Genomic DNA, 12,791 nt, shown 5'->3' with positions numbered 1-12,791 from the left:
AAGATGGTATGGGACCTTGTGCCCAAAGGTCATAAGCTTCAATATATATTTTCTTCATGTAAGATATTCAGAAATGATGTAGTAGGCTGTTGATAGTGCTTTATAAAGTTTTTAAAAGTTAGATCCGTATTTACAAAAAAATAGGTAAGTAGCCCACTCAATCTTATTCACCAGGTATGACCTAGAAAATAATCCTTTGACCAGGTTTGATGACCAGAGGCCAAGCCATAGGGAGTTGAGGACAAGGATTTGACCCACTCATGTTACCTTATGGAGGACAGGTCTGGAGGCAGAAATATTAACTTGCCCCCCTGACGCTGATTCTCCAGATACCACTGCAGGTCTTCCGGAATCCATTAGGGGCACAATCTTCTGCGGTTGGTTCGGGTGAGGAACGATCAGGGGTTGCAGGTGCAGAGGTCAATTTCTGTGTCTGAAGATGGTTACGTTTCTCAGCAAATGGTTCGAGTCAGCTTCGAGAAGAAGTCGCTAAAACTAAGAAAGATAAAGACTTCGTAGTGCAGACCCCCTCAGGACATCTCAAAGGATTGAAGGATTGTACCTGCGAAAGATCACCACGGTCAGTGACAGGCTATCGTACAGCAGCGAACACAGAAGCAGCCCCAGTGCACAGCTTTCCTTGGAGTGAGAAGGCTAAAAATGCAAGGACATGCAACTCGTGGCATAAGCTGAAGAGCTGTAAAGTCCCAAGGCTCTGCTTGGAATGACAACGGCTGCAGCTTGGTAGCCCAGGAGAGAGAGCTGCTCAGTCCACTGTGTTGTGGTCCTGGGACACTATTGAGGGCTCACAAGGCATGGATCCTCGAGCAGGAGTCGAGACTGGTTGTTCGCTCTGGTCCAAGAGTGGAAGCACTGACAGCAGTCTTCTGGGATCAGGCAAAGGAGCAGAGCTTTACCTGGCCAATCGCTGTAGTCGATGCTGGTCTGCCCCAGGGGTTGTCCTCTGGTTGTTCTTCATAGAGGTCCTAGTTCCAACCCTGATCTGGTGAACCGTTGCAGGAGCGCTCCTTTTATCCAAGATTCAGGCAGGGATTAAGCCCGAGCCCTCCAATGATAATCATCTGCACTATGCAAACAGCCTGGGGTTGTCATCACATCCATCCAGCAACAGACTTTTTGGCGCCATAGGATGAGGACTTGGACCAGACAGTTCGAGCCTGATAGATACAGACACACACAGACACACACACACACATATACACACACATATACATACACACACACACAAATACACACACATACACAAGGCAGAAGGAGAATATGGCCAAAGAACAAGCAAAAAGTTTTGTGGCGGGGCCATTTTAGAGTTCTAGCCACCTTCAGTAGCCATTTGTGGTTAATGCAAAAGTGCACTAGAAAAATATCACAAAAACAGTAAAAATCACACAGCTGCCACCAGCTTGTTTTAGGCACATTGTCAAATTAACCAGAAATCAGTTAAATGAACATTTATAAGGTTGCAAAATGTGCTAACTGAACTTCACTGAAAGGTGACGCATGCAATTGTAAACATACAAGTATTCCTTTTCTCCTCACCCCTTAGCCTACATGTACAGTGTCATTCTCCAGATGGTGTACTTGCAATTTAGTGTTAGGCAGGCTTGTCGTCTCAATGTTTGGGGTTTTATTTAGTTAAGTATGTGGCCAAACTGCACTTCAATACCAGCCTTTCTCCGTCCCTTGAGTTAAGCCTGACTGCCCTAACTCAGCTGCCACTTTCGAGAGTCTTTTCTTTCGTTTTGTTCAGGAACATAGTTTTTCCATTAGTTATACATCCCTCTCATCACTCACTGCAGGGTTGTGCAAAGATCTCCCTAACAAGCGCTGCATAAAAACATTATTTTTAAAGCATGCTGCATCAAATTATGTTTATCCCCTATGTCTTTTGTTACTTGTTTGGCTGTAGGTAAAGGTTCTTCTTGGCCACAGAGTGGTGCAAGTGGCTTGTGGGAGCAGAGATGCACAGACGTTGGCACTGACTGATGAAGGTACGGACATTATCTGATGTTCATTTGCATGCTGTAGACAGAGATACGTATTTCATGTTCTTGCAGGAATCCGCTAACTGCTCAAGTTTACAATTTTCTCATATTTCAGGCTTGGTTTTTTCTTGGGGAGATGGTGATTTTGGAAAGCTAGGCCGAGGCGGAAGTGAAGGATGTAACGTTCCCCAGAACATTGAAAGACTTAATGGCCAGGGAGTTTGGCAAATAGAGTGTGGAGCCCAGTTTTCTCTGGCCCTGACCAAGTCTGGAGTTGTTTGGACATGGTATGTAAAGACAGATTTGTAATATTTTCATTAAATGTCTTTTTTTCTATTCCTTCAATGTCTGAGCTCAAAGTATAACATGTCCGTCTCTGATGTGAACGGAAATAGATCTTGCTTCTAGAGAAAAATGCAGTTTCTTATTGGTCCCCTTTGATTGGGTGTTACCATGTGTTTTGTTTACACTTCCTCTTGCGTATCCTTATTTTTCTCTACTTAGGAAGTTGCGACTGTCCTCTTTAGAACTCTGGCATACTTTCTGTCCAAAAAGCTTTAGTCACTCGGATTCCATGGTAGTAAGACAATATTTTAAAGAATCCTACAGGAAAAATAGCATAATGGTGTCTTGCTGGCAGCTGATTTTGCTTGTGAGGTGAGTTTTGCTTTTCAGGTGAGAACTTTCAAGTGCTGTTATCTAGTGTTGAGATGGTTTTCCAAAATCAGGCCAGGTAGCAGAAGGGTGGGATATTGGGAGGCCATCCTATTATGGTGAACAGGGAAGAGACTGGGAGTTTAGCCAAACCCTATCAAGGTAAGGTAGCAGAGTGGCAAGGCTTAGCATCGGGAAGTGTGTGAGAGTGGTCTACGGCTATAACAATAAATCCACACAGAGCAGCATCAATAATTCTAGTTGGACAGGTAAGTATAAAAATTAACAATATTTTATTAGGCCTTTAAAATACACACTAAGCCTCTAGTCGAATATTGTCACACCAACATTAATAAAACAGATATGTACATTCGCCCTTAAGAGAAATAGAATAGCATTTGATTCAATGACCAGTGAAACATAGGTAAGTACTCAGATGCATCCGAAATAGAATGTACACTTAAGGATAATTATAGTACAGCTTCCCTAGCGCTTAGAAAGTCCAACCCTAAGATTGTTTGGCGCCTCATGCCCAAAAGTCACCAGCTGCGAAGTACATACTTCACAGGAAGGTTTATTAAGACATTAGTGGTGCTAGTGGGTATGATTAATACAAGTCAATAAGTTAAAGTTTAGGTAAATTAACTCGCTCAATCCCAGTTCCTAGAATAGTCCTAGGAAGGGATAGTTGACCAGGCCTCCACTGACCAAAGTCGGGAAAGAGTGATTTAGGGACAGGGCTTTACGGCCAGCTCTTGGTTTACCTGTTCGCTTACTCCTTGCCACCTTTCAGGCTCAGGCAATTGTGAGGAACCCGGAATATGAGACAGAGAAATCATGATTGTAGTTAAAATCTTTTAATAAATGATAAAGCGGTTGGAAAATGCCACACTCTCCCTACTCTAGGAGGTATTTCCCTACCTCTACCAAACACGAGATGTCCAAAGGAAAATGTCCCTTGTCCGAAATCCTATCCTAGCCCTCACATTCTAAAAGTAACTCTAAGTTGATAAGGGTAATGTCTTTGTCCTTGAAAGTGCACAAATGTTCAAGTTCAAAAGAAAGGTGTAACTCCAACACAAAGGTTCCCAATGGATAGTGTTCACATTTCTAGGTAATGGCTCCCTTCCCCATGTTTCTCTTCACCAATACAACAGATCAACAAGACACTCAAAAGTTCTTTATAGCCCAAGAAGACAGCTACCTTTTCTTGGCGTGGCATTCCACTCCTAGGGAAATGTAGCCTTTCCCCAGGTCTGATCAAACAATTCAAAATCCTAAGGGCATGAGTCTTCCTTTGGGATTCTTTGTACAACAAAACACTTGGATGCAAAACAACTTGTATTCAGATTCCGGCCTTGCATAACACCTGGTATACTCCCCTGTCGGGTTCTTCTCTACATTCAACGTAATTTGACTCACAAACTTGTCTTAACCTGATATACTGTTGTCCAGGTGTTTCTCATGTGTTTCACTTTACACACTTGCAAACTTGACTTTGCCTGGTGTACTCTACTACCAGGACTTTCTCGTACAGTTCACTTTTTAAACTTGACTTCTGTTATTATTCCTTTTGACATCGGGTTTCAAGTCTCTTTTCATTCACTTCACTAGCTCTTATATGTCCTTAATAGCGTTGCCGAAACACCTCGTTGTCCCAGCTTCCCTTCCCAGGACTCACTGTCTGTGTGGCGTTCACCGGTCCTTTTGCGGCAAATGTTAAGCAATGCTGCAGCGTCCCATCTCTGCTTCACAGGCACACTGTTTTTCGCATAGCAACTTTCAGGTCCTTCGCGGCTCCCGCTCTGCTGCTGAGCCCTTCTCCATGTTCAGGCGGCGCTGTTGCTGCTTCTCGGTTCCCATGGACTCCAAGAAGACTTCCCTTTTCTTCCTGCTACGGTCCCAGCATGGTGAACCCACTTCAGCAGTCCTGCTCCATCTGCCGTCTCCCGAACCCTCCAGACTCCACGGTCTTCTCTGCAGCTCGGCAGTCCCTTGGTCAGCACCGAGAGGACGAAGATTCCCCAGACAGCATCTCGCTCTTCCATGCTGGTCAGAGTTTGCCAAAGCGATGACACTGCTGTGCTGGGAGCATTAACGTAAATCATACATCACCTCTGGCATGACCAGCCTCGATCACAGGCCCTTGCTGAAACGACTGAGATGGGTACTTTTCCCCCATTAAAACAACAGTTGGCTCCACTGCTCTGCTTGGTCTTGACGCAGAGAGGAAACAACACCCTTGCACTGGTACGGCGTGCCTCTGGGTCTGAGCACTCACGGCTCCACTGGGAGAGGGACGGCTACTAAGAGAGGCACAGATTCTCGTATTGCACTTATCGCTATTAGTGCACCAATCTGCCATTGAAGAGGCGATATAGCCGCACGATCAGATCGCAGTGAACAGTCAGCCACCCTGTGTAAACAATTCCTGTCGATACGGCACACAGCGCTGTATGCTGTTTACCTGACAGGAACCCCCCCTGTGAGCCTTACGAAACACTGAGCGTACTCAGTTGAGGCAACATCGCCCATACCACCATGGGGAAAGACAGGGCAAAGAAAGCGACTACGCAGAGAAAAATGGAGCAGTACACAACCCCAGTCCAGACTCCTACACAGGAGCAAACCAACTCTGGCGAAGCAATGGGAAATGTTGAAAACCAACAGTCCTAAAAGGATGTTATGAACGCCATTGCCAACTCAAGAACCTCTATGGAAAAAAGATGGATGGTATTGGCAGAGAGGTGTCACTTCTGCGCCACGATCTACGTAAGCTTACAGCCTGCACAGTAGACAGTGAGGGTCTCATATTTGAAATAGAGGATGGTCTGAGAACTGTGAACCAGCAAATGTCAGGGGCACTGGCGCGTCTCAAAGCACTGGAGGAAAGAGTAGAGGAGGGAGAAGGCAGAGCGAGACGGAACAATATCCGGATTCTCGTATTGCCAGAAAAGTCAGAGGGCCCAAGCATGGAGCTGTTTCTCGAGCAATGGCTTGTTGATCTGTTGGCTCCCAAGACTTATCAAAATTTTTCTCAGTGGAACGTGCTCACCGTATCCCAGCAGGCAGGCAAATCCCCGGAGTTCCCCCGCGTACAGTAATTGCAAAGCTCCTCAACTATAAGCATCGGGATACCATACTCCAAATGGCCAGAACCAAGGTCTCCATGACATACAATGGATCCAGAATTGCCTTCTTCCCCGACTTCACCAGGGAGGTTCAGAGGGCGAGACAATCCTTCGATCCACTCCAGAAGAAGCTACAGTCCCTTAACATAAAATATGGGCTTTTGTTCCCAGCACAATTGAAAATATATCACAATAGAGTAACTGTACACTTTACAGACCCCAGGGAACCATGGAGCTGGGCAGAAAACCATCTAGAGGGCGACTGGAGACTGAATCGGAGCCAAGAAAATGGCAGAAACAGACCACGACCGGAGAGAGCACCTCCTGAGCGCCCACAACAAGAGCCTGAGGCGATGGCGAACGAAGACAACAATTGACACAAATATGACGACGGTGAAGCAATACAAGATGTACTAAGATATGGCACCATGACATAACCATGCAACGACTCTGTTAATGCTGCTACAGAATCTATTGCCAAAACAGCTATCGGCTCAGACCGCACGGACCCCTGTTGCTGACACTGTGCAAATAGATAAGTAACAATACGGCTTGTTCGTTGCTTCATAATATCCGTAAGTTGGAGTGATTGGAATGTATCTGATTTCAGAACAGCTGGCATCCTCAGACAGCATGAACCCCTGTTATAGTTACCTTGCGATTGGGATAGGTAACACTATTTAACTAATTGTTATATACCTGTGTTTGCAGGGTTGGTGGTTTAGAATGTAGGGTATTGATTGGTTAATTTTATGTTTTAATATGTTAGGGCGACAGATGCTTCAGTTTGGGATGGGGTATGGGGAGGGGGAAATCGGGGATGTTTTCGGTAATGTATGCACGGCTCGATTGTCTACACCAGACGCAGATCATATATGGCTACCCCAGATCAAAGGTAAAAGGAACACCTCCCACAGAGGCTGTGTCAGCCTAAACGCAGATGCTTATTGTTAGGCAGAAACCTGTGCAGTTCCCTCTGGGACCACTGCAAAAGATTTAAGTCTACAGGTGTTGGCAGTAAACCCACTTGGTAGCAGTCTGTACCACACAGATTCACTGTGGTAGCTGTGGCTGAGCAGTCAGACTTCCCTCAAGAAGAGTTAGGCAGTATACAGAGGATACATAATAGGTACAGAGGCACAGTAGCACAAGCAAACACCGACCAGAGCTAGGTGTAAAAGTATAGACTTATTTATTAAAGGTACACTCCTAAATTACACTAGCACGATAGAAAAGATAAGAAAGTCAAACACAGTTACTATTACTCATATGTACATCCCTAATCATTTGTTGGGCAATTCTAAGTTAACCCCACTTATTTCCAAACAGAGGTGAGCGCTTAACGTTAGATGACACTCCAACAAGTATTACCAAAAGGGAGGGAAAAGGCAGAAATAAAGAGAGCAGTAAGGTAAAACACTTTTCACATAAGGTTAGCAAAGACAGTCAATGGTGGAACAAGGAGAATTAGTTCGGGGCCCGCTTTAGAGGGAGCCAGGCGAAAAATGTGCCCAAGATCACACAATGTCATCAGTCTTTGCAGGTGAGAGAACAAGGTTTTACTACGGTTCTGAAAAGTTTAGTTAGGGTGTCCCAGACCTACCCAGGTTCGAGAGCCGAGGGCTAAATCTACCCCGTACAATCGGTGGCAAGGGAGGCCGGGCGGAACACAGTACCTTAAAAAGTGGAAAGGATCCTCCAGCGGTGGTAGTTGTTCCTGGTAGTGGGTGTAAGTCGCGGCGTCGTCCAGGGGAAGAGGTGATCCCGACGTGGAGGAAAGCTGCAGATCGTTGTACTACCAGGGAAGAGACCAGCCGTGGAGTTTTCCGGTCACAAAGGATTTTTACCCCTCTTTCGCGGTTGAGGTAAAAAGTGGTATCCCGGTTGCCAGGGTGCTTGGCACAGGCAAGGCGGCCACGAGATGCTTCGGGACGGCGAAAAGAAGGCAGCAACTGGTTGTCCCCACCAGTTAAGGGAAGACGACTCTCCGGCGGGAGATCTCCTCGGTCGTCAGAAAAAGTGGTGAGACGGTTCTGCAGGGCTTCACCGGTGGTGTCGTCTTGGCAGGTCGTCTCGGCTTCTCCATCTTCGGCTTCTTAGGTCCTGTGGCGACTTCTGAAGAACCAGTCCCAAAAACCCTGCTTTTATGCAGCAAACCCCCATTCATACAGCCTAGCTGTCACTCAAACATGCTAAGTGGTGAGCGGGGTGGCTCACCACTTGGGCCAATCACACTAGAGTGCGACATGAGTTGGCAAGGCAACTCAGTCCAGGGTGCCTAAACCCCCTCCCACACCCCCTGTGGTACCCAGACAGAATGGCACCACTTTGGAGGGCTTCTGTGCAGAAGCCCGCCAAAAGTGGAACAAAGGCTCGACTCGGGTTCAGGGTTACTGAAGTGAACCTAGACGCCATTTTGGCGGCGAGTTCTGGCAAAAAATCCCAACCGGTGAATTTATATTAAATAAATAACCCGGCGGTATCTTTAACATTGCACCAAAAAGTGGTGCATTAAAAACAATGGGAAATCCCATTGGGAAATATTCTGGTGGAATATTTCCGTGGTATCCACTGCCACCAGCCAGAACTCGGCGAGGGGGGACGGGACAGTACCCCCTCGACAACAGACCCAGGGGCAATCTAATTGCCCCTACCAGTACTTCCACAGTACGATGGTTTGTACTGGTTAAGTTCCTAAGTTAAGACTAGTAAAGTCAATGGTAACTTTACAGACCCAGGGAGACAGTAGTCAGTCCCAGGGTGTGGAGTCTATGTTTGGGGGTCTCTAGGACACCCCTGTGCTACTGCACTGAGGGTGCTGTGTAACACACATTCAAAAACCAATGATGGCCTATGGGGAAAATTACCCCCTAGCCCATAAGCACATAGCAAGTCACAGAAACACTCAAGTCATGTCCAAGAGTGAGGGTAAAAGAGTCTCACTCTTGGCAGGAGAAAAAAATAAACCCCAAAAATCCAGCAAAGCTGCTGGGGGACTCACTAGGTTAGGAAATTCAGCCTAAACAGAGAATTCTTCCTAACACTTATAAGTCACACAATGACTCAGACTGGGCCTTACAATAACTACGGCCCCTAACGTGGAATGTGAACGGCCATAATCCAGACATAGCGCTCCTCACAGAAACTCATCTGGCAGGCGCAACATGCCACTTTTTCAAGAGAACTAACTACCGTACACCGGTACACGCAGGATTCTCCTTGGGTTCGAAGGGAGTATGGATTCACCATTGCCATACTAGTGGTTTACTCTTGTCCGCCTTGCTGGAAGATATTACACACATAATAGCTAATAATGTAGCAGACAACCTGATAATAGGAGGGGACTTCAACGAGGTAATGAATGTAGACCGCACACATGTAAGGGGTAGAAACCCGGCAATACCCACCAAACTAGCCGCCTTTTCATCAGCGCTAGGGCTGAGGGATGTATGGCGCGACATACACCCTATAGAGCGTCAATACTTGTTCCACTCCGGTGCACATGCGTCACTATCCAGGTTGGACTATTTCTTCAATCGCTGCTGAAAACGTACATAAGGCAACGGAGGCAACGCTGCTCCCCTGAGGTATATCGGACCACTCCCCACTATTGATACTTCTTGAAACAGAACGATCCCAGCCCCCACCAACCTGGCGGCTAAACAGCTAGTACCTGGGCTTCCTGGACCTGGTGGAGAAAATCCAAAAGGCCACATCCTCATACTTCGAGTTGAATCAGGGCTTGATAGAGGACAATATGGTGCTATGGGATGCGTACAAGGCAGTTCTGAGAGGTGAAATCCTTGGGTGGACAGCGGCACATGAGAAAGCACATAGGAAAGATGTGCAGGATGCTGAAACTGAAGTGCAGAGAACTGAAACACTTTACACAAACACAAATTCAGCTGAGGACAATAGATCCCTGGTTCTGGCACAAAATAAACTACAAAATGTAACACTGAATTGCGCAAAACAAAACATTGAGGCCTATGATAAGGTTGTGCTTTGTTACTTGTGCCAGTTTTCTGGTGAGAAGTTGGTTGACCTTGTTGCTTTTTGTATAATAGCCTTGTTTCACCGCTGTTAGGGAGCGTACCTTCTCCTCAGCGTAAAGAGCCTCCAGTTTGTTCCGGGCAAGGCGAAAGGCGGAATGAGATTTGGGTGACCAACCCTGTTTGTATTTGCTCTCGAGCGCCGATATTTCCTGTTCCAAGCATTCCCTCGCCTGTTTCTTTCGTCTGTGATAGGCTGCGTAGTGTGAGATCAGGGTACCCCTAATGACCGCCTTCATGGCGTCCCAGGTAATCGCCGGGGAAGTGAGTTCTGTGGAATTCTCTCGGAAATAGTGTTTGATAGCTGTGGCTACCTCATCTCGTAAGGCCAAATTGTTCAAAATTGGGTTGTATAACCGCCACTGTGGTCTGGGCCCCGGGGCCGGGTTCCAGGTCCTGATTTGCAAACGCACCGGAGCATGGTCTGAGTGAACCTTTTGAGGCGATAACTACCTCATTAGTAAAGGATAATAGTTGGGGGTAGGCTAGGATCAAGTCAATTCTGGATGAAGAATGGTGAACCTGAGAAAAGAACGTGAATTTGCTGTCTTCTGGCTATAGGAACCTCCAGGTATCAAACACCCCCAGGGATCTAAAGAGGTGTAGGATACTCCAAGCCATCCTAAAGTCCTTAGGGAATGGAGTAGAGGTTCTGTCCTTATCTGGGTCGGGGACCTCATTGAAATCCCCCCAATCAAGTTTAGGCCTTCTAGAAAGGGAAGAAGAGAAGCAAACAGGCTCTCAAAAAAGGGCCTTCAGGCCTTGGTTTGGTGCATAGACGGCCACCAGAGAGTACAGCTGGCCAAATAGTAGTACCTTTATTCCAATGAATCAACCTTACGGGTCTTTGATCGTGGCCAACTCCTCAAAGGGAACGCCCCTCGCCAGTAAGATAGCTGAGCCCCTTTTTTGTTAGTGCCTCCTGAAGCCAAAAACTGTAGTGGAAAGTCTCTGCAGCGGAGGCAGGAAAAGTCTTCCGGGAGAAGAGGGTCTACTGTAGGACTGCTACTGACCCCTCCAAATCCTTCAAACGCTTTAAGATAGATTCCCTTTTCATTGGAGAGTTCAGGCCTCTAACGTTCAGCGAGACAGACTGGTGGGTAGTTTCTGGGTCTTCTGTTACTCTTGGGGGTGAGGGGAGGGTAAGGCGGGATCTGGTGAGTGACGATTGCCATCCCATGACTGCAGAGAGCGGTGGTTGAGCTCCAACCGAGATTTTAAATTTATATCCCACAATCAACTTTAAACTTTGTGGACCGAGTCCTAACCATGGACTTCGAACTGTCCAACTGTCAAGAACTTTAAGAATGTCACCCCAAGGGACCCTTGATGTCATCCGCCTTGGGGATAGGCTTGGGACGTGTGAAGCCCTTCATGCCATCTTGTGTTCTGTTCCTTAGGATTCTTTTATCTGCCATATTTTTCGGCACTTGAGAGCTACGCTCTGGAATCACTGGGCGCCTGTCCTTCAGGAGTGCCAGGGTAGCTTGTTGAGATTTCGGCCTCTTTGGACCTTGGACCACACTGGCTGCCTTGCCTTCGGTGGGGGATCTTCCGTGTCTGTGACAACATCCCAGGGTGAACCACCACCACCACCCCTCTCACCTGGTGAGGAAGGTTTGAGAATCTCTTCCGCATCCTCCAAGCATGCGCTCGATCGGGCAACCACCTTATACGAGATTTTCACCGCCGCGGGGAACCGCCTGATCTCGGAGGAACTGTGTCGGGGGTAGAAGAGCTCTCTGCTTTTGCATCGTAGCTGTCGCCAGCTCTTGATCTGCAGGGGGAGACCCGGAATGTCAATTCCCCTTGGGAGCGGCCTGCCGAGAGGATCTTCTGCTTCGTGGTGTAGAAATGATGGACCCTGGTAATGACATCTGGCAGATTGTCCAGGTCTAGACCTCTTCGGGGGCACAGTCTGTGGGTACGGTCAAGCTGCAGCTGTGACTTCTCCAGATGTGGGAGGAGGGATTGGAATAGCTCCCTCACGTATTCGGAAAGCTCACGGTCTTGAACAGATGACAGGGTTCCTCTGATATGGAGGTTATTTCCCTGAGCCCTGTTTTCCAGGTCCTCCTGCTGGTACTCCAAGATCTCATTTTGGTTCGTCAAGGTGCGTACCTATTTTAGACTTCCAGCAGCGAGGCCACCTGTTCCCGGGATTGATCCTCCAGGTCCCCCAGTCTTTGCTCCAGCTCTATGACTCTTTGGTCTGTATGTTCAATTTTGGATGTTAATTTGGTCATACAGCTGCGGAATTGTGCCTTGACATCTAGCATAAATGCCTGGATATTATGTTTGGTGGCTAGTTGTCCCATGGGACCCGGAAATACCAGGGGTGGGGACATCACTGTTTCCTGTCTCTTCCCTTTCTCAGCCGGGGGTAACGTAGTGGTAATGTCTCCACTTTTCTGCGCTTTTACGTGCTTAGCCATGTCAGTAATCAGTCCTGTGAGCACTCTGGGGTGTAGAGCTTGTGGTCGGGAGATTTCATGAGACCCCTTGCGCCTGTGGGGCGTTTGAAGTGGGGGCATACGTATCCAGAAGTGCTTCCACCTTTCCACAACAATCCGGGCTATTCACTGCACGACCTCCGCTCCACAACTTGCCACACTATACATGCCACCCTTACAGTTAGCCGGAGGACAGGCGGCGGGGCGAAGCCGGGTTCATGGGGTTGGTTGTCACCATACCACCACCCACTCCTCACCTGGAGGTAACGAGGATGCCTTGTGCAGTTGACTGGGGCTAGTGGATGGGGGTGGGGGGCTCGGGCTCCTCTTTGAAGGTGTCCTCCAATTTGGGGACACCTAGTTTCTGTCCCAAGTAGCTATGGATCTCCTCTTCCCCAGCTTGCTGCGCAGCTGGCTGCCGCCAAGAGCGTTGCCCGTGTGTTTTGCCCTTGCCAGGGGAGGAGGGGGGGGACCGTAGGCTTCAGAGTTAATATACCC

General features: G+C 47.7%; 1 protein-coding gene across 4 annotated transcripts in view; it reads left to right on the top strand.

The window, feature by feature from the left end:
* The window catches only part of HERC2 (HECT and RLD domain containing E3 ubiquitin protein ligase 2), a 2,956,340-nt gene that overhangs the window by 1,904,439 nt on the left and 1,039,110 nt on the right, over positions 1 to 12,791 (top strand). For all 4 annotated transcript variants that reach the window (XM_069636605.1, XM_069636607.1, XM_069636603.1 and 1 more), the window contains exons 62-63: positions 1,928 to 2,009; positions 2,119 to 2,290. In XM_069636605.1, the coding sequence (XP_069492706.1) occupies positions 1,928 to 2,009; positions 2,119 to 2,290 (254 nt within the window). The remainder of the gene's footprint in view (positions 1 to 1,927; positions 2,010 to 2,118; positions 2,291 to 12,791) is intronic.

Source organism: Ambystoma mexicanum, chromosome 7p, assembly GCF_040938575.1.
Source record: "Ambystoma mexicanum isolate Mex_15411 chromosome 7p, UKY_AmexF1_1, whole genome shotgun sequence".
Classification (NCBI taxonomy): Eukaryota; Metazoa; Chordata; class Amphibia; order Caudata; family Ambystomatidae; genus Ambystoma; species Ambystoma mexicanum.
This window is presented reverse-complemented; position numbering and strand designations above follow the sequence as displayed.